General features: G+C 53.5%; 7 protein-coding genes across 7 annotated transcripts; 3 read left to right on the top strand and 4 right to left on the bottom strand.

The window, feature by feature from the left end:
• Positions 1-250: 250 nt before the first annotated feature.
• A1O5_11956 (uncharacterized protein) lies at positions 251-1,201 on the top strand (the record flags this gene model as incomplete). The annotated part of the gene is made up of 1 exon (XM_007752525.1): positions 251-1,201. One exon carries the CDS (start codon positions 251-253, stop codon positions 1,199-1,201), a length of 951 nt encoding a protein of 316 aa, XP_007750715.1.
• A 670-nt stretch (positions 1,202-1,871) lies between these two features.
• A1O5_11955 (SulP family sulfate permease) lies at positions 1,872-4,406 on the bottom strand (the record flags this gene model as incomplete). Its single annotated transcript, XM_007752524.1, has 1 exon — positions 1,872-4,406. One exon carries the CDS (start codon positions 4,404-4,406, stop codon positions 1,872-1,874), a length of 2,535 nt encoding a protein of 844 aa, XP_007750714.1.
• A 3,393-nt stretch (positions 4,407-7,799) lies between these two features.
• On the bottom strand, positions 7,800-9,229 carry A1O5_11954 (DnaJ like subfamily A member 2; the record flags this gene model as incomplete). The annotated part of the gene is made up of 4 exons (XM_007752523.1): positions 7,800-8,110; positions 8,180-9,004; positions 9,058-9,127; positions 9,194-9,229. The coding sequence occupies 4 exons, from the start codon at positions 9,227-9,229 to the stop codon at positions 7,800-7,802; spliced, it is 1,242 nt and encodes a 413-aa protein (XP_007750713.1).
• Positions 9,230-11,147: 1,918 nt separating this feature from the next.
• Positions 11,148-11,516, top strand: A1O5_11953 (uncharacterized protein; the record flags this gene model as incomplete). Its single annotated transcript, XM_007752522.1, has 1 exon — positions 11,148-11,516. One exon carries the CDS (start codon positions 11,148-11,150, stop codon positions 11,514-11,516), a length of 369 nt encoding a protein of 122 aa, XP_007750712.1.
• Positions 11,517-12,414: 898 nt separating this feature from the next.
• On the bottom strand, positions 12,415-14,161 carry A1O5_11952 (uncharacterized protein; the record flags this gene model as incomplete). The annotated part of the gene is made up of 2 exons (XM_007752521.1): positions 12,415-13,759; positions 13,827-14,161. 2 exons carry the CDS (start codon positions 14,159-14,161, stop codon positions 12,415-12,417), a joined length of 1,680 nt encoding a protein of 559 aa, XP_007750711.1.
• Positions 14,162-14,701: 540 nt separating this feature from the next.
• On the bottom strand, positions 14,702-15,727 carry A1O5_11951 (uncharacterized protein; the record flags this gene model as incomplete). The annotated part of the gene is made up of 1 exon (XM_007752520.1): positions 14,702-15,727. The coding sequence occupies one exon, from the start codon at positions 15,725-15,727 to the stop codon at positions 14,702-14,704; it is 1,026 nt and encodes a 341-aa protein (XP_007750710.1).
• Positions 15,728-16,499: 772 nt separating this feature from the next.
• A1O5_11950 (uncharacterized protein) lies at positions 16,500-20,870 on the top strand (the record flags this gene model as incomplete). Its single annotated transcript, XM_007752519.1, has 1 exon — positions 16,500-20,870. The coding sequence occupies one exon, from the start codon at positions 16,500-16,502 to the stop codon at positions 20,868-20,870; it is 4,371 nt and encodes a 1,456-aa protein (XP_007750709.1).
• Between the last annotated feature and the right edge of the window lie 246 nt (positions 20,871-21,116).

Below are 21,116 nucleotides of genomic sequence, written 5' to 3'. Positions count from 1 at the left end.
CCTCGTCAACCCTGGACAGACCCAGGTATGGGTATTCGCGAGCTGGGAGGCAGATGGACGAGATCCTTTCCCATCGTCGATGTCGACCTCAACCTCGACATCACAATCACAATCACCGTCACCCGCATCATCATCATCATCATCACCCTCCTCCTCCTCCTCCTCCTCCTCCTCCTCCTCCTCCTCTTCTTCTTCTGTTTCCACCAACTCTTCCGCTTCCTCACCTGCTTCTCCAGCCCACGACGCCCTCATGCGCGCTCTCTTCCACTACATCCGCAACGACCTCGTCCCCAGCCTCCCGACTTCCCCGCCAGACGAGTGGCTCGAGCTGAAGCGTACGGGCAAGTACCTCTCGACGCCATACTCGCGGAACAAGGTGCTGTTCGGGACCGTCAGTGAGAAACTGTGGCGTCATTTTCCGCTCCAGGCTAGGACCAGGACCGACGCTGGCTACTGGAAGTATTTGTTCCGGGTCGTTGAAGGAGAGAAATCACTGTCATTGTCGTCGCCACAGAATCAACATAATGATGATGATGGTGCTGGGGGTAATCGTGAAACAAGCACACCGCCAACCTCCTCCGGCGTCCCGTCCTCCGGCGTCCCTCTCCTTCCACCAGGCTACGAATTCGGCCCCATGCGCCCGTCAGACCTGCAGACCGTGCTGGACCGCACGCCCATCCCGCGCACCCTGGCCACCCTGCGCCAGTTCGTCTCCCTCGGCCTGTTCCGCCGAGACGAACAACCAAGCCCCGGTCCCGGGCGGGGTCCAGCCGTCGGCTGGGGGTTCCTGGGTAAAGACGCCAGTCTGTCCAGCCTGCACACCGAGCCCGAGCATCGTGGCAAAGGCCTGGCTGTGGCGTTGGGCCGCGAGCTCTTGAGACGCCAGCACGTTGTGTCTCCTTCGGATGCCGCGGCGGAGGCGGAGGCGGAAGTGGAGGAGGAAAAAGAGGGAGAGATATCACACGGTGACGTTGGACGCGGACGCGGGAATAGATCGAGATATCCGACAATAGACTACTCCCGCAGCACCACCAGCGCCAAACCCTTCGCCTGGGCCCACGCAGACGTCTCCCAATCTAACACGGCGAGCCGGCGCGTCATGGAGAAACTGGGCGGCATGGCCCTGTGGATGGTCATGTGGACCGAGGTGGACATGGAGAAGATGCTGTCCTCGTCGGGGTCCTCGTCGTTGGCGTCATGACAACTTCCAAGGGCAGGGCAGGAGGGTGCACGGGAGCGCGACGATACGAGACGGGGTACCTTGCAATGCTAGCCAACGTATGGCGAGACGAAGAAGAGATGCGGTAAGGTAAATATGGATATATATATATATATATATATATATACATATACGTACACATATATACACATATAGATAGCAGTATATATTCGAACACACTCTGTATACCTCGGATATTGAGCAATTATATCTATCTATGCATAGATGTCTTGTGCAGTGTGAATTCTGTAGGAGTGCTGGTGTGGGGTATTTGATATCCTATGTTTGTCCATTGTTCGTCACAAGTCGTCAAAAGGTTCTCCATATTCTGAGTCAGAATAACAGCATCAACAACAGGAGCAGCAGCATCAGCGGCAGCCGTAGATCATTATGCAAACTTCCAAGCCGCCCGCATATCTATTCTCCCATCCTTCCGTCATCTGAGACAGCCGCGTCAGTCATCAATTTGTGTCAACGCCGCGCATGCGTTAGGCTGGGCAAGGCTGGCTAAGCTCAGGATGCTGGCAGCCAGTTTAACTCTATCTGGAGTTATGACACCTGGCTCTTCCCTGTCATTCCTTCCATATGGATTGGTTCGTACCAGGTAAGGTGTAAAAGGGTAGTGCAGGCTTCCACCACATTTCTAGTCCACCTATACCTTGCCAGGAATCTCGTCAATTTCCTCGGTCCCGGCTGCCTTCAATTGCTCTTGGTGTTGCACATTCGCAATTGCCGACTGTAAGGCGCTCGTCAAGTCAATGTGGAAGAAAGGCCTATTCAAACTGTGAACCACAGCAACTCTCTTGGTCGAGGTCCGGACATATGCCTTGCTATGACTAATCTGTTTCGACAGATCACCGTCCTGGCTGGAGCTCGTCGTAGAGTCATCCTTGTACTGCGCCCGTGTGATATCGTCGGTTTTGGAGATACCGCTGCTGTTTGGTCGAGAGCCGCCTTGCTCTTCGTCATGATGCTGACGAGACAGTCGTCGATTGGCTTCATCCTCGGCAGCCGCGGCGGCAGAAGATGCACCGCCGATTTCTGCAACACTGAAGATGGGCTTCCAGCGATGCTGCTCTTCCGTGGGGACCGTGGGAAAGCCGAAGCCGGCAGAGGCGAGAGCTCGCTTCGTCCAACGGTTGTTAATGCATGCAAGGTGCCATTGAACAGCTTCGGGGCTGGCATAGCGGTCGAGCTGGTTGCGGACATCGATCAGATTCTGAACACTGGTAACGTCGACATTGTTGACGGATGAGAAGTCCAGAATGACAGCTTTCAAGGTCGGCAGGTGAGATCGGTCTGGTTCGGACTTGCCTCTTCGGGGGCCAGGGTTGTTCCATGGGCGGTCTCCCGGCCGAGGCCATGAGTCAGGGTTGGTCCGCCGCGTGTGTTCAAAGATATATCGGACAAGATAGTCGGTGTAGTGGTTCGCGTTGGGGTAATTGAAGCCCTCGCTAAATCGATAGATGAAGATTCCCGGATAGGGAGATTCGACATGGATGGACGGATTCGAGCCGTCGTGGTGATCCAAGGGAAGGAAGATATTTCGCGCGGCCTGGTCATCATCGGACATGCGTGGTTTGTCATGGAACTTGTCTTCGATCAAGTGGTCACCAATGACCGAATGAATCTTGACCTTTCCGACGAAGTGGCCACGAGCTTTGACAACTCGGAAGAGAAGAACAGCAGCGCTGACGGAAATGGTAGTGTAGATACCATTCTCGATGGACGAGAAGACGGTCACAAACACACCTGTGAAGAAGATGAGGACTTCCAGCGGTGAAACGCGCCAGAACTGGTACACCGTGTTGGGAGGGGTGATCAAATCACCGACAGCATGGATAATAACAGCAGCAAGTCCGGCATTGGGAATGTAGAAGAACATGGCTGGAAGAGCGTAAATGGCTAGGAGTACCACTATGGCCGTAATGACACCGGCAAAGGGTGTCCGTACGCCAGCCTTTGACTTGATGGCGGTCCGAGAGAACGAGCCGGTGGCGGGATAAGCTCCCAAGAAAGGGCCAAGCAAGTTCGTAACACCTATGGCGACCAGTTCCTGTGACGGATTGATGGTATAGTTATTGATTCGGCCAAAAGACTTGGAGATGGCAATGTGTTCGATGAGCATGACAATGACAGATGCTGGAAGTTGGTCCGCAAAATAGCCGATGATGGTCGTGTCGATCGTTGGCACTGCGGCGTGTTTGAATCCACGGGGGACTTTGCCCAAGATACTAAAGATGGGCTTCTCGCGATGATGCCGGTTCGAGAGATAGCTGATCAGGATGTATACGCAAAGCACAAACGAAGTGCGCAGCGTGTTGAGGAAGAAGAACAGCTTCGCTCGGTTGGGGTATTTCTTTGCACAGCGGTTCAAGATGAATCGGATGAGGTAGAGGAGGAATAGCGCCGTCAAACCGATAGCGGCGTCGAGTTTGGTATGCCCGAGATACTTGAGGGTGTTGATCACCACCAAATAAGTTGAGGCGCGAGTATTGAATCCTTTGACCTTGATGCCCATCAGAGTGGGCACTTGACCAACCGCAATGTTGAGGGCAGAACCGGTGATGAACGCAGAGATGGCCGTCAAGGGAATGAAATCCACAATCCACCCGCACCGGACGATCCCAATAAAGCAGATGATGGCGCCTGCAATGATTGCCAAAGCGGAAGCAACAACGTGGCCGGGAACATCAGGATGCTCTGCCACGACTTTGTTGACGACATTTCCGGTAATGGTGGACATGACAGCGACAGGACCGATGGTGATATCTTTGGAGGTGGCAAAGAACCAGTAGATCAGGACCCCCATGAATGAAGAGTAGAGTCCATATTCGACGGGAAGCTCAGCGAGTTTTGCGTAAGCCATGCTCTGAGGCACGACCACGGCGCCGACCGTGATGCCAGCGACCAGATCCCCAATCAACCATTGGACATTGTAGCGCAGAATCCAGTTGGTGAAAGGGAACAAACTGCGAAAGTAGACCAGCATATTATGTCCAGAGGGAATTAGATCTCGGACCCAGTCGATGGTTCTCGGCTCATCCTCGATATAAGAGTCAGCCGTGCTGACTGAGTATGTTGATTCGCCTCTGGTCACTGCATCTTTCTGTGCCTGGCGCTCGTCGAGGTTGATAGCGAGGACCTTAGCCAGTCCATGGCCGATCTTGGAGGAGGTGGCCGCCATAGTCACGTCTAACAGGTCTAATCAGAGATCTGAAAGAACGTGCTTCCCGCCGGTATACCGCAAAAGAGTGGGTGCCCAAGGTCGACCTGCTGAGAGAAGGTTGGAAAGAGAGTATATAAAGAAGAGGGGCTGTCGGAGCGGACTTGCAGAGTTTGAATAGCCTGGGTTGGGAAGATTGCTCTGGCGCGACTAGGGGGGGGTCCGAGTCGGGTATGGATCTGGTATGGACCAAATGGGCCGGGGAGGCCTGACCGCTGACTGGCTAGATATGCCAAGGCTTATGGCGTGGTGGAAAGCGGCAGGCGGATAGGATTTGCACCAAAAGGCTAGAATTAGTGCGCTTTGTGGCTTGCAGCGTGCTTGGGTTTGTGTCGCTAGGAATCGCTCGACTTCCCACGGCGGAGGAGATGGTTGGAGCTGCGTGGTTGACACGCTTCGCCCAAGGGGCTTAGTACCATAAGTTTATCTTCTTCGTATGCTGTGACCAAGCAGAAAAGAATTGATGTTCTTGGTTCCAAGTATGGGTTCAGAATGAAAGAGGAGTCCACGTTGTGGGAGCTCTCGACCTTGATATCAGCCCGGGGGGGGGGAGGTTCCCGGAGGGGGGTCTACACCAAGAAGAACAGGGAAGATGTGAGATGAAGGTAAGTAATGTAGAGGCGGGCGTGCCAGCGAGCCAGGTTTTGAAGTTATCCTCCGCCTACCGCAACCTTGAAAGGCAGCAGCACGCGAGGGACCATGTGGGCGTCAGTGCTTGAACAAGCGAGATCTCAACTCGGCTTGGAGAGAAGGGAACGAGAAGGTGTTTGAGAAGGGGTCTCGAATCGATCCTCAGGATGCTTCCTAGAGAAGGGGGCAGAAATTTTCTATTCGTCTCATTGGAGCGATGATGAAATGGACGGGGTCAGAGGCGATGGTGCAATCGAAGGCGTGATGGAACCCAAGGCGCAGTTCTCGGAAAGGCGACCATTGCAACGCACTGCCCTGCAGCTCATGCTCACATGCCCAGAATCAAACCCGTTGCAATGGTCCATTGGATGACGACGATGAACATGCGTTGAAGCGCGAGAGATATCCAGGGTGGCGGAGAACCAGCAGCGGCTGTTGTTTCAAGCACACGAAGCATTTCTCAGAGCGACGACTCGGCAGCAAAGATATCTCGCACGAGGCACCGAGTACAGCCAAGCCATCCAAAGGACCATGTGGTGGTTGATGCCATCCAAAGCAAACCAAGCTTGGTGAACACAACAATAGACAGGTGGTGTGCCTTGTCCGACTTCAGAAAGACCCATGGCCCTGGCACCGCAGTCGCCATCAACAAACAACGGCGGCGGCGACGGATTGCAATTGATGATGATGATGATTATGGCTATGGCGATGACGGTGGTGCTGACCCTCGTTGCCGCTGTCGTTCCCCGGCACGGGTCGAAGGGAGTGTTCCCTCGTTTCGCCAACCCTCCTCGTGGGTAGACTTCGCATGCTCTCTGACGTCCTCGTATCGTTAGCAGCGGTGGGTGGTTAGCGGCGAACTAACTTATCACCCTCGCCTCACATGGCTGCATGCAAAGGCTAGTCAATTCCATCATGTCTCTGACCGAGAAAGGCCATCAACTCTTCTGAGAGGAGCAAAATGGCGTGCTCAATGTGTCGCGGGTGCAGTTGTTGACATTTGTTTCGTCGATCAATGTGGTCCCGCTCTTGCCTGCCAGGGCCCGCGGGTCTCCCGCCTGTCAATTTGTGGGCAAGGCTTGCCATCGAAGAGGAAATCTCTCGAGTCGGAGCCAATCATGGCGAGCTGGTCCCCGGCGTGGGTTTGGCTAATTGCTGACGCGATTGACGCCATAATGATCCCATCGTCCATGGAAAACCGAGACTGAATTTATCAGGGTTTACAGCTCGCCCGTTCATGTCTGTGTATGTGTCCCTCATCATTTTTTGCCTGGAGAATGTGGTCTTTTTCTCCGCCGATCACGTCAGCACGGCATGCACCCCGTCGAGTTCTCGATGGAGGAGCAGTGTAGGAGGGTGTCTAGGACAAGATCGCAGGTGGTGGATGTGCCAGAGCTGGAGCAAGGTGCATGTGCAGCACGCCCGGGAGGGAGACAGGGAGGAGGGTGGAATGTGGATTGTTGGATCACAAGGGACACTGCATGTCTGTGCGTGCCATGTTGACCGCTTTTTGCGCCCAAGTCAGGTGGCGACGAGCGTGGATGTCAGGGGCCAAGCCTTGTTTTCCCATTTGCAACCGCAGGCTTTGCCCCCTCCCTAAGCATCGAGTCGATAGAGCTCGAGTTCAGTTGGATGTTACTCGGTACCTCGTACCCAGTACAGAAAGTCAAGGCCGCCAGCCTCAAACTCTCCTATTTTCGTCTTCGTCTGATTTTCTCCTCGTGTTACCGGACATTTGACTTCTCGATAGCGTGATCCCCCTGATCTACTATTAACCCCCCATCCTGCGTTACTTTTTTGGGCCGTGCCTAAGGATTTCCTTTTCTAACCGCATCGGCGGTGGGGGGTTGAAAACTCCGATATCTTGACGCCGTTGACGAGATTATGGCCGGCCCTGCTCACCATGGCCATGCACAATCAAGAGCTGGAACCCATGTGGCTTCGCACTAGGTCGGCCCATCGTGCTCTCGGATCATGCGTCCGATCTGTTGTGAGATTGATGGAGATTGATATGATCCTCGTGCTTTGAAGTTGGCGGCGCTGCGGAGTCCATTTGGGGCACTTGCCGTGGCCCTACCGGAGGACTGACGACGGAGCTGAGTTACGGAGGTACACTTGGTCGTCAGTCTAAAAAAGCAATCCAATCTACACGTGCTTCTCCCGCTCGGTTAATACAGAACAAAGTAGTACGTCTCTTCTCTGCTGGCTCTTCGGTCGCCACCGTCATAACATAACGAGTACTGTACTTGTATCAACTAATCACACCCCCTCACGAGGTCTCGCGTGCTGCAGCTCCAGACCCCTAGTCTATCATGCATAATAGCAAGGCTGTCTAAAGATGCGTGAATCGGTCAGAGCCCAAGACGATGTACACTAGGCCCTCGGCAGGTCTGTCCATGCCCTCAGCCGAACTGAGACCTCCCGTAGGCCTTCTTGCTGTGTGCACACCATAAGAGCCATTACTCCATATTCTGATACCTTCCTTCATGAAACGCCGGGAGTTTGACCGCAAGCTATTCCATTCCCAGTCCCTTACGCCGTGCAATGCACCCGTGCCCATGCTCCAGCGATCATGAGATCAAATGCAGGATAAACCCTCACGTTCGCTGATGCCCGGAGTCGTTTACTTCTTTCGCGCGTCAACTCATTATGTCTGCAGTCCATTGTTTATTCTTTTCAGCGTGGTCACATTTGCCGACCGGGCGTTGGCGTTTCCCCGCTCCTTTACTGGGAAGCACACTGAACTCTCTCGGCTCCAGGTGGGATGCCATCTTCATCTTCTTCGTCCATGCCAGCGGCACCATGAGCACGTGCTTGTTGACGGGGATCGACATCTTCAAGGTCAAAATCTTCTACCATGCCGTCGGGAGGTGGCAGTTTCTGTTGCATGCGGGGCGGCAGGACTTGCTCAAGGAGCTCGAGGTTCTGGAGTTGTGTCTTATCTGGGAATTTGACGTCGAATTGAATGTACAGGTTGCCAAAATCGTGGTGTCTAAATGACGGCATGCCTTGGCCCTTGATCACCTTGATTGCTCCTAGCGGGAAAGTCAGTATCAGGACACTAAGCTATCGCGGCAAGGGACTCGATATAATTTTGAACTCACCAGGAGTGATAGGTTCGCCGGGATAAATGTTGACAGTCAACCACCGATCGTCGAGATGCTCAATATAAATCTGACCACCGGCCAAAGCAGTCAACAAATCAATCTCAGCGTGATAGAAAAGATCGTCGTCCTTCCTCTGGAATCGTGGATGGGGCTTCTGTTCGATCTCAAACACGACGTCTCCTGCAAGGACCCCCGGCATCTGATCACCCTCACCGCGAAACTCAATCTTGTGGCCGCTCTTGACGCCACGGTCGACATGGACGTGGAGGACCTTACGTTCCACCACCGTCTTCTTGCCCATGCAACGTTTGCATCGGTCGCGGTCACGGATAGTTTCTCCCTCACCCTGGCAATCGGGACAGATGGTCTGGAACCGTTGAATCATGGGGCCCATTTGGCGCATCATAGTCTTCATGCCCTGACCGTTGCAACCGGTACAGGTCTTGACCGCCCCTTCTTTGCCTCCACGGCCGTCACACTGCGGGCAGATGACCGACTTTTGAAGGGCAAGTTTGGACACTTTCCCACGGTAGATATCCTCGAGGGACACTTTGTGGACATGGTGGATAGTTCGGGCTTTCTTTGGGCCGGCGTCGCGCATGCCGCCTCCAAACATGCCTCCAAAGGCTGATCCGCCGCCAAAGAACTGTGCAAAGAGATCTTCTGCGGCCATCCCACCGCCTCCCATGCCGCCTTGTTCTAGACCTTCTTCGCCATACTGATCGTAAAGGCTTCGTTTCTGAGGGTCGGAGAGGACTTCATATGCTTTGGAAAGGTCTTTGAACTTTTCAGCCGCTTCTGGGTTGTGGGCATTCTTATCTGCTCAGGAGTCAGAAACGCTGCCTCTCAGATCGAGAGCCGGATAGTGCTCTTACCTGGGTGGTGTTTCAGGGCACCTTTCTTGTAAGCCGATTTCAGTTGAGCCTCTGTGGCCGTAGGGTCAACCTGTGTTACGTTTGTTAGTGGGCGACGGTCGTCTCCAGCCTTGCGAAGGCACACAATTCAACCTACCCCTAGGATGTCATAGTATTTTGTCTCCTTGACCATCTTGCTCGCTCGAGACTCTTGGTGAGTGTAGATGCTGACGAGGGTGAGGTGAGAGGCAAGTCAAGAAGGACGGAAGGGTGTTGGTGGGTTGAAAAAGATTCGTCTGTGAGCGGGTTGCAGGAATTCTGGGAAAGGAGGTTTGCCGATCTGATGGGCGACGCAGGCAGCGTTGGACGGGTGAATGTCCAACTAGTGTATGTAAAAGTTACCAAGAGATATAGAGTCAAAAGGGCCCAGAGAGTGAAAGGGAAAAGGCGTGGATTTATGAGGTCAAGTCGCAGGACAAACAATTGTATTGTTCCAGGTTGATCAGGTTGGTAGGCGCGCGAGATGATCGGGTCGGGGAAGGTTTTGGAAAAAGCCAAGAGAAGAAGAGAACCAGATCGAATGTCGCAGATTCCGCCATCCCACAGACGGTGGGCCAATGGAATTTCAGATGAGGCTGAGGCCTTCACTTCACGGCCACATCAGTTTTCGTAAGACTCCATCCGATCACTGCGGGATTATGACATTACCATGATGAGCACTGCTGTTTCTTTCCGTTCTTGCCAGCATTCTGCAGTATCGTCACCATGGTGAAGTTTTAACCGGGCACGTATGCGACGCAGGTACAAACTATGTACGGACGATAAGCACATTCCGAAGATCTGCTACGGAGTGAAGACCCTGGCTCGTCACGTCAGCCAATGACATGGATGGCCGGACTAATTGCTAGACTGTGTTCGCCGTCGGACTCTAGAGCTGTGAACCCTTGCGGAACAAGTACAAGTACCAGTACAAGTACCTCGTAAGCCGTCTGACAAAACAAGACCACACGCGTCTGCTTCGACTGAGCGTTGTCGGTTGTCTCGACCGACAATGCCCGACACATTCAGCCTTGCCAGCCTTTCTCAAAAAGCCAATTTTTCGGAGCGGAAAAACTTTAGCTATTAGTTCGGTCTTGGCATTTTGGTGGCGGCGGATGCTCAATGCCTCCCAGTCTTCTTCTCCAAGCCTAACCTCATAGGCCCCCCTGACGCCCCGTCACTACTACTTGCGAGTGCCTGGTGGCTCAATACATGGGCAGCCCCAAAGCGGGCATTCAGGCGTCAACTCGCCCTTCAAGTCCAAAATACCACACCTGCACTTGACCTGCAGTCACCGACTAGTACAGCCTGACGAACAGCGCCTGGTGACCACAGCCTCGATGGGAAGGTAGGATCCCGTTCAAACACTCGCATCACACATTTTCCTGGCGGGTTGTCGATCTTGGAACGACAAATATACATTAGTGGAATCAATTCCATGCATCGCTTCTCCATTGCTGTATTCTTTCTCTTTCGCCCTTTTCCCAGGATCTCATCTTCATTCTTTCGGCGAGACTATGAGTGAGCGGTCTGCCACCTCCCTGCAGGACAATGCGTACAAGGAACCCGAAGCCGTCGAGATGATTCCGAGTCCCTGCCCACTGACCAACACAACTACTTCTCCCAAACACCAGGTGCATGACCATGTCGACTACCGCAACCATTCCTTGCAGATTTAGTCAGCTGACAGGTCAATAGACATGTCCAGCAACTCCGTGCGGCATCTAGCTTCATTCTCCTTTGCGCCCCAAAACTGCCTGGCTGAAAAACAGACCTGTACCAGGACCCTTTATACTTCCTGCATCTCTGATTGCTTGCTTCGTCAGGCCGTGGAAACCCAACTTGATGCCCAATAAGGTCTAGTTCTCATATGCCTGAGCTCCAGCCAAGGTCTGCCACGTCGTGCCGCATTGAGCTTCCCATTCCCCCTCTCTGGCCTTGCAGATCTTATAAGACTGGCAATAGTCCTGACTCTTGATATCTGAAGTTAATACATCAAACTTGAAGGACAAGCTTCTCCCCTTGGCGTTACGTTGCGAACAAATATCGCCAGTCCTGTCCGTGCTACAGCCATGGTTCGCTCAAACCACAGCCGGCCCATCCCAATTCAGATCTGGGAGAAACACAAATTCACCATCTATGAGCTCTATGCAAGATTGCCCTTGGATGAAGTCATGGCTGAGATGCGACAGAAACACGACTTCGTCGCAACCGCGCAGCAGTACAAGCGACAGCTGGGGAAATGGGGCCTCCGCAAAAACGTCTTGATGGAATTAGAGGTTATTGATGACGAATCCATCGCGCGTGGAGGCAAGATCTCCCAACGCCAGATCAGTCTTGAGAGGAGAAAACAGCTGAAGAAGCAGAAGCCGCCGAAACCCAAGCCAGCCACGCCGCGCACCACGCGGGCACGGTCGACTCTAAAGCGGAGGGCGATGTGAATTTCAACGGCACAAGACGTCCAATATGGCGTCTGCTCAAGAGGGAGTGAAACGGAGAGAATCTTGGAAGGATGAGTTCTAAATGACCTCTCAGGGACTGTTTCGGTGCTGCTCTATTTCTGGAGCTGGTACTCGATGGTCTAAGGCTCATTAGCCGACGAGTAGTGAAGAAAAGACTTTGCCCGCGAGACGCCAGGAAATGAATCTGCGACGGCATACAGAGTGCCCACTCACCGTTCGTATAGACTCGCACTTTGTGAAGGCTATATACGAACCAACCCCCTGAATCGCAACATGCCAGTCTCAAATTGGCTCTCGCCGGACAACAAAAGGGTAAACGAGCAGGACCACACGCTCTCTTGCACGCGGCCGAGAGAATGCTCTGTTTTGTTGCCCTTGGGAAGAATGACCAGCACAAACAGAAACCCATTGCTGACCTCAAACGGGCAGATATCACGGCGGAGAAGGGGAGAGGAGGGGAAAAAAGGGTCCGCGAGATCCAGACCCCAAAAATGTTTTACGTCCCGATTCATGCCTTCACCCTGGTTGTGAATGAGGGAAATCGAGTATCCTATTGCCTTGGCGGGTTCACGAGGACCATGCCGGATGCAGATATCTCCAAAATTCTGGTTAGGTTGGCTTTGATACTATCTCGGTTTATTTCGACTCCTTACTCGAGAGCATCTTGAAATTGACCGTACCATAGCTTGGATATATCAGAGGCAGAGGCGGAAGCGCAAGCGATGGCCACGGCAGGCCGTTCACGCGTTTTGCTGTTGAAGCACCTAAAAAGCACCTTGAGAGTTCCTGCACAGTTCCTGCCTTGTTTTCTCGTTCTCATGACTCCCACTCCTCTCTACTGGGTACTCCGCTCTCTTCGCCCAATCCAATCAATGGGTCAAACGCGCGTAAACCTCAAGATCAAGCGATTACTCCTGGGCTTTGTCGTGTAGGCGTCCACTTCCTCGATGCCCTCGTCGTCCACAATCTCCGTGGCCCAGTTGCTGTATATCGCCGAGACGAGCAGCTTGATCTCCTGGATGGCCAGGTGGCTGCCAATACACATCCTGCCGCCGGACCCAAAGGCCCAGAACCAGCGGTGCATCTCCTTCAGCTGGTCCTCGGAGGAGTGCGAGGGCAGCCAGCGCGCAGGCAGGAACGTCTCCGGTTCGGAGAAGACTGCCTCGTTGCGGTGCAGCGTGTAAGGCATCGCCGAAACGCGCACGCCGCCGGGGATGTTCGAGTAAGATCCCAGCGTGCTCCCGCCTGGAACGTGGGGGGAGATGCGTGGTTCGATGCCCGGGATGGGCGCGTGCAGACGCAGTGTCTCCATCAGGATGGCGTTCAGTAACGGGAGGGCATCGATTTGTCTCGGGTCCGGCAGCTCAAAGTCCAGCGCAGGATCAGAAGCCGTGGGCAACGGCCATTTGATCGGCGGCGTCAGCGTCAGCACCTCTTCACGAAGTTGCTTTTGGAGGTCTGGGTTCTTGCTCAGTTCCCAATACAGGTACGTCAGGGCGATGGCCGAGGTCTCGTGGCCCGCGCCCAGCTGGTCCAGCATTTCGCTGTAGATCTCCGCAGTCGTGGTGTCGCTGGTGTTTTTGTTGTCATGCAGTTCGTCGTGCCGCGTGGTCGGCAGGATGACTTCACCCGTCGCCTTTCCCGCATTTGGATCCTTTTCGCGAAGCTTCGTGATGCCGGTCTTGAATTGCTTGTAGACGACCGGCTCGTCGCCAGGGTATACGGAGGCCGTGTCGCTTGCTGCTTCCTGCGAGGGAAAATTGTCGGCCTTGCGGCACATGCCGGCGTTCCAATCTTCAAGGAGGATGTTCGCCTCGTCCACGAAATACGGCACGACTTGCAGTCCGAGGCTTCGCGTCAGCCTCTTCAGCCAAGGAGCTTCGGCGGAGAAGAACTCATAGTCCCTACGACAATGGTACTGATGAAGGATATGCCTCCTGCTTGTCAGGTCTTGGGTAAGATTCGTCCCCGCCGACAGGCCGAACTGATACGCCGACATGAAGTCCATGGCAAAGGCATTGTTCATGTCATGCACGTCCGTGGGCTCGCCTGTTTCGGAAAGTTTCTGGAGAAGAGGGAGATAGCGGGTCGAGAACAGAGTGTGTGAATTCGCAGCAACTTGTGGAGAAGAGGCGATGTAGGACTTTGAGTAGACGTTGGCCATTGTCCGTTTCTTTTGCGAATGAGGACCGTGATGGATTGTAGAAAACATGTTCATGACCCTGGCCAAGTTCGTCAGTTTTCTCTCGACATTTGAAGCCATCCAGTCCATAAGGGATCGTTCTTTACCCGTAGGAGCCAAATCTCTGAGGATACCAGGCATGCTTTTCCCAGGAGCCGGCATATATGGTCTTGATGCCGTTATCCACACAGTTGACGCTCAGTTCGTTGGCGCCCATTCGGACGACGGACCCGTGCTTCAGATGGGCTGCGTATGTCACGGCGTTGTTTCTCTCCATGTAACGCTGATAGGTGATCCAGGTATCTCCGAAGATGGGGATCGACCAATGCGCAGAGGGAATATGCCGTAATGGATGGAAGAGGAGCGGACAGAGAATGAATTTGTATAGGGCGAGCAGAGCCAGCGAGCCCAAGGTCAGCAAGGCGAAGACTGGGAGCGCCATCCTTTTAGATGATCATAGGATGAAGCGACTCAAAGGAAAACGATGGCAGGAGAATGGATACAAACAAAAAAACTGGCGAAGTGGAAGTGATGCCTTTCCTTTCGGTCCAAGTCACTGCTCGTTTGATGCCGGACGAACTCGGTGAAAGAGGAAGATAAAGTGAAGTTGGCAGTGGGAGATGGAGCTTGGGGATTCTCGAAACCTCACTCGACAAGCGAGAACTCCTGTTCTTCACCTGGATGGCACTCGGAGATGTGAGAAGGATCAGTCATGAAAATTGATTTACCCATACCCCTAATGTTAAGAGTAGGCGAGGAATATAGTTACTGCCATCTCCTTAACCAAACGTTGAGGTCGGACGCGCAACTCCGTATGGAAGGGTTGGACAAATCCGTGATAGCGTAGAGCGAGAGAGAAACGATGTCGACTTTGAGGAGGAAAGATGCGGTCCAGACCGAGCAAGACGAGGCGAGGGCGACGGGGCAATGTGTGAGGAAGCACTCAAAGCAGGGAAACATCAGGAATTGGCTTTTGCAGCATCTATGAAGCGATGGAAACCTTGTGCTTGCCTTTACCTTCCATCGCGTCCGGCTCAGTCTCGTCGTCCTCGCCCTCGTCACTGCTCGAGAATTCATCTTCGTCGTCAAACCCTGCGAACCGCCGAACTGCTTGCTTGGGCTTTGGCAACAGATGGCCGGGAATTTTGAGTCGATTCTGCAGCACCCAGATGGCGTCGGCATCTCCTGCCTCAGCTTCTGATCTAAGCCGGGACATATCATCTTGATCCAGCTCCATCACATCTTCCTCGTCGCTATCTTCGTCACTCCCAGGACCGGAGCCTCCGCTGCCGCTGCTGTCAGCTTCTTGTGCTGGAGACCTTTTTGCCTCTTCTTGCTCTTCACCTGCCAGCATGGCCATTTTAACAGCATTCCGCACATTCTCTCCAACCTCTTCTTTCGTTTCTATCCACTCGTCACCGAGTCCTTTCCGCCGGCCGTCCGGTCCCTTACCTGCTCGCATGTCGGCCTCCCTCTGCTCAGCCAGTTCGATGATCTGTTCCCACCTCTTGCGTCTTTCTTCCTTCTCCTTTCGATCCATGTCCGGCTTGGTAGCCAGATATGCGGCGAGATTTTTGGCCTCTGCGATGGTCCGCAGCCTTCTCCCATCGAGACCGCGAGCACTTCCGGACGCAAGTTCTGCATTTTGACGTTTCTTTCGTGATGACATACGACCGCCAGCCGCTCGGAGCTGAGAACCAAACCCACCTTTCCCTCCCACCAACGGGGCAGATAGTCGGAGGGGAAGCAGAGAGCTGCGTGCGTTGTCGTGACATGATGAAGCGAATGCCAATTCTCCAACAGTGATCGTAGACGAGGGACGTACACGTTTGTTTAGGGTCGAGGTCAAAGTCAGGTGCGTCGTGTCTGGGAAATTAGGTGGGAGTAGCTCTGCTATAGTGGCCAGTAACTCTGTGGTGGTCGAAGTAGCTGGCAAGGGTAGACAGATTGTACGGGGAAGCGACAGGCCGGGGAAGGTGTTCAGCAAGACATTGACGACCGGCTCCATCTTGCCAGACCCTCTCCGTGGACTTGCGACAAAAGCAGCTAGGGACGCAGGAGTCGAGAGGAAGACGGGGCGATGGAGGCTGCTTTCGGAGTGATGAAACTGACTTTGTAAAGGCGTGGATAGTGGCTTGTTTGAAATTATCGCAAATCACCTTTTTGCAGCGCCGAGTCACGCAACAGATGATGATGGTGCCTTGCAGCAAGGACCATGGGCCAAGGTTGGGGGGCACCACGGGGGTTAACCACCAGCCTTCTAGCTGGATCGGGGCAGGGTCTGGCCACTAAGGGCGTTCTGGGGCGCTCATTTAGGTGGCTAGTGGCCAAAGCCGTTAGGCTGTCAGTGCCGGGAGCTGCAGTGCTGCACCGGAGGTCAAGACGTGCAGCTTTGGCGGCGAGCGAGCAGGTGTCGTCTTCAAACTTCGGAAACTTCATCAGGCGGGAAACTCTTCAAACGCGTCGCAACAACAAGACCAAGGAAATGATTGATCATTGTATTCCAACACCCTCTCACTGGACACGTTGAGAACCACTCTTCGAACCCTCAATCAGGTATCGACCTTGATTCGAGGTTATCCACTGCCCCAGCCCATGAATATCTACGAGAAAAAAAGGAGACTCTCGTGTGCACAGGCCCCTAGATTCGATCCACCGATCATCATCGCGAGGCCACAGCCCCGGCCACTGTGAGATCCGACCAACATTGTCGACAAACTGCTGTCCAACCTCATTCACTGCTTGCGACGTCTAGAGGCATTCGACTTTTCTTACCTAATATGCCCTGGCAGCCGCTGCCTCTGTCGTATGCGGTTGCCATATATCCTTTTCAGCCGACATCGTCTCCCTCAGAACTCCCTCTTCAAATTGGAGACCAATTATATGTCATCGAGGAAGGAGGCAAAGATGGCGCTTGGTGTCGAGGTTATTTGGTTGCGCCGCCCACCTTGCTGTCGGCTTTGAGCCCTGGAGTCCGGACCGCCGCCGACGCCCGTGTCTTTTCTGGCATCTTTCCGAAGTGTTGTATCGAAATTCGAGAACAACTTGGTCCAGGTGTCGAATTTCTCGCCCAGCCGGGCCAGCCAAGGCCCCCAGCTCCAGTGCCCATGCTCAAAATTGGCGATGAGTCTCCGACGTCAAGCACTGAGCCATTGGTGGATGAAATCACCTCCTGTTTGCGGGAATGGTATATTCTGCATCTCCCCGAGCTGGTCCTGCGGCGAGAGTATCATGTTCTAGACCAAATGTCGGACATCACCACACGGCTCGATTATGCCAGGCGGGAATTATTGAACGATGTTCTCACCACTCAGGAGAGGCTGCAAGTCCGCAGGGAGGCAGTCTGGGACCTAGTGCGAGGCAATAAAATGCTCAGCGGCGAGGTCATTGTCCGTGACCCTGCTCGACAAGGTAGACTATTGACTTCGCAGGACTCGGCCATAGAGCTGGCAAAATTACAGTCCGTTATGAGTGTTTTGGATTCCACCCCCTCTGAAAAGTCCAAAGCAACATCGCTCCATCATTGTCTCCTCGAGGCCACGTCAGTTGCTGGTTCTGACCTGGACACGGCAACGCTGAGTCTGACTCTGTATTTAAAGGATGCAGACGGCTACCTCAAGCCCTTTTCGGAGACGTACAGCTCTGTCGCAAGTTCTAAAATGAAAACACTTCTGACGGATCTAAGCACTCGCGACGTGGGGACTGATGATCGGTTATTCCTTATTGTCAAAGTTGTGATTCCAGAACCTCCTCGGAAGACCAAAAAAAGAGCAGCAGAAAGACCGCCGTCAAGGAATGGGACCCTACTTGGCCAACGGCAGCTATCTCTGAACAGGCGGAGATCCAGCTTGATGTTTGGGAGACGACGGAATGCAGAGCGACCTCAGCCTGGCCAAAATGGGAGAACAACCCCCCATTTCCAGGAAAGAGCATCAACTCCGTCGACAATTGAAGAAGAGGAAGATGGCCAGAGCAAGCCTGTCGGGCCACCTGTTCCTCGGACCATTGGAGTGGGAGTTTTGGACATTGCAGACATCATCAGAGGCGGCCAGCCACGAGAAGAGATGGTCCCTATATGGTCTGCATCGCAGCGGGACGATGAAAAGACCGGGCAATCCAGCGCTGTAGCAGCGCAGCTCCTTGACAATCCCGGAAAGGCTCTTGTTCTGTCCACACCAATCTCCAGCGTCACTTTCAGCCTGACTCCTCATGCTGCGCCCGAGGCAGACACCCTGATCAAAAACACGCCCACGTCAATGCATATGATCACCAAAACCCAGAAGTTGGGCTTCTCAGAGGCACCGTCCAAACCACGGTCAGACATCTATCTAACCTTGAGCAAAGCAGTGATAACCCAAGGCTCCTATCTGTCTCACCCGGAGGTGAACGTTGTGCCAGTAAAAGCGCACTCACTGCAGAACCTGCAACTGACTATGGAGGTACGCGACAATACTGGACGACGTGTGGAGCATTGTATATTTCCATCTTCAAATGGTGCGGGAGTTACTGCCTTCCGAACGAATGCCGTTGAGCTCGACCATAAGTGGGATCAAACATTATGTTTGCGAGTGCCAACCGAAAAGGTACCAGAAAGCCACTTGGTCCTGAGTATTGCGGATGCTCCAGAGTTCCCTTTTGCCCTGGCTTGGTTGCCTCTGTGGGACAAGCAGGCCTTCATTTCCGATGGCAAGCACTCGCTGATCCTACACGCTTACGATAAAATCACGTCCAGCATCGTCCAAGGCCGCGGTGCGTATTTGTCCCTGCCCTGGAACAACGCCAACTATAAGACCATCCATGAGGGTTCCTTGGTTACAATTGCCTCCCTTGAAGTCTATACACTCCTCTGCAGCACGGAATATTCGCAGGACCGAACCCTGGTCAGCCTCATCAATTGGAAACATCAGACGTCGGTCCAATTGTTGGATATCCTACAGAAACTCACTTTTGTCCCGGAAATTGAAATCGTCAAGCAGCTTCGGGAGGTCTTGGACGCGTTGTTCGGAGTCCTCGTGCACAAGTCGGGGGAGTCCAAGTTCGAGGACTTGATATTCAACGATATTGTTTGGGTTCTTGGAATTGTCCACGACCGACGGTTTAACCTTGGTCCTCTGATTGAACAGTACACTGAGAACCACTTTCGCTTCCCCTATGCTGCATCTTGCCTGATTCGCAGTTTCACCAGACTTCTGCAAAGCGTTTCGGATCCCCAAAGCGCCCGTGATATGAGAGCATTGTTCAAGGTCGGCAAAAATTTCATGAGGATCCTGATCGTGTCCTACCAACAGCGACGCTTTGGGTCGCAACTCAAAGACAACGATGAGAAGCACTCTACCTTCAAGGAAGACATGCAAGCAATCCTCTTCGGACTGCAGATGATGATGCGCAGTGAAACTCCGGCTCTGGTTGGGAGCAAAACTCTTCTTGTACAGAAATTCCACGACTGGCTTCCAGAACTGCTGCCAGCCTTCAGCAAAGAAGAAGTGATCAAAGTGGCGGTTGACTTCATTGACGCATGCGACGCAGCCTCCGGGAAATTGCTTTTGTACAGAATCGTTCTAATCTTGAACTACACCAAGCTGGATCAAATCTGGGTGGATGAGAAAGACCGGAACCTGCTGGTAAAGAACTGCGTCAGGTGGCTTTTGCCGTACTGGACTCCAAACAACCGGTCAGACAATTGGCACGATCAAGTCCGATTGTGCTGCTCGGTCGTCGCTGAGCTCACACGATTTCCGACTCCTCACCTGCACGACTTCATGCCGAAACTCATCTCTGCTTACAACACCATTGCGGATGGACCGCCAGCGAGACGACGGTCCTTGTCTCTCCTTTTCTCAGATTCCTATCCGTTCATCAGTAAACCATCCGAAAACAATGATCCGTTTGACGAGGCGCTACTAGAACTCTCGTCTCTCATCTCTACAATTGTAAAGTTGAAGCTCGCACCAAACCCCAAACTTCAAGGACAGGATCTCACCGAGTACATTATCTCCACCCTCATGGTGCTACGATCTCTCCTCAAGAATGACGCGTTTCCGTCGTCGTGGCTCAGTCTGCACATCTACCACCACTCATCCGCCCTAACGACCTTGAACCACCTCTCGTCCCTCCTCATCTCTTCATACCTCCCTACACCAGAGGATGCAGATAGCTTCGACATGCAACTGTGGAAAACCTTCCTCGATACTCTCCTCAAGCTCGTCTCGTCTCCTGCTCTAACACTCGAGCTCTTTCCCGAACAAAAACGCCGCGCTGTGTGGAAAATTGCAGGTGACGTGCGCCAATATGGAGCCGACCTGTTACGCAAAGCTTGGGAGAGTTTAGGTTGGGAAGCTACCGCCGACGACCAGCGACGATACAATATCCGCAGACTAGGAGGCTATCAAGTGCAATACGTGCCCAGCCTGGTGGCACCCACCATCAGTCTTTGTCTGAGTATGCACGAGGGCCTGCGCAAGGTTGCGGTTGAGGTACTGCAAACCATGATTGTGAGTGAATGGGCATTAAGCGAAGACCTCGAGTTGATTGAGACCGAAATAATCGGTGCCCTCAACTCAATTCTGAAAGCGAAACCGGTGACGGCGAACGAAGCTGTCAGTCGAAAAATATTCATTGCGGAGTTGCTAGAATTATTCTCCACGATTGCGAACCAGCCAGATGATGCATTGTGGACAGCGCTCGAAGAGTTGGTGGGCACCATTGAAGAGTTGGTCGATCTACTCACCAGCACTGATCCAGAGGAGGAACAGTATTTGAGGAGTTCTTCCACAGCCGCATCGAACCACAACGGGCTTGCGCACAATGACCATCAACGGACCAGCAGCAAGGATGCAGACTCTCAAACTTCGGAGGCCAAAGAGCTTGCTCGTGCGAGGAGAAGCATTGATGGCCTGTCGCCATCGTCTCAGCAGCAGCGACACCAACACGGCCGCGACCGAGAGTACGGCGTGCACGCGCTGGAATGTTACAAGCAGCTCGCCGAAGAGTACGAGAGGAATGGCGATTATAAGAGGTTGGCCAAGACACATCGGGCGATTGCAAGAATCCACGAGGCGAGGGCGGCTAATCGGTTCGGTGGGAGGGAGGCGAACGTGAACGGGTCACGGATGGGGACGAGGGACGAGGACGGGGAGGAGGACGCGTTGTAAAGGCGTGCGGATGGTGAGGACAATGGAAGCGGAGCGTTGGAACTTGGGGCCCGAGGAGTAGGAGAAACAATGAGAAAGATCTGGCATTGGATGGGTCTGAGACCGTTGGGATGACCGATTCGGGAAAAGATTGGTACTTGCGTTCTAGGAGCGACCTGGCTTTCAACGATACCCCGATCTGTTTCCGAGCAAGATGAAGGGTGTGGAAATGGAGAGGATTTCGTTCTTTCTCGATTCTCCTTGTCA

Source organism: Cladophialophora psammophila (genome assembly GCF_000585535.1).
Source record: "Cladophialophora psammophila CBS 110553 chromosome Unknown aczJe-supercont1.30, whole genome shotgun sequence".
Taxonomy (NCBI): Eukaryota; Fungi; Ascomycota; class Eurotiomycetes; order Chaetothyriales; family Herpotrichiellaceae; genus Cladophialophora; species Cladophialophora psammophila.
Note: the sequence above shows the minus strand (reverse complement) of the source record. Positions and strands in the feature narration are given on the sequence as shown.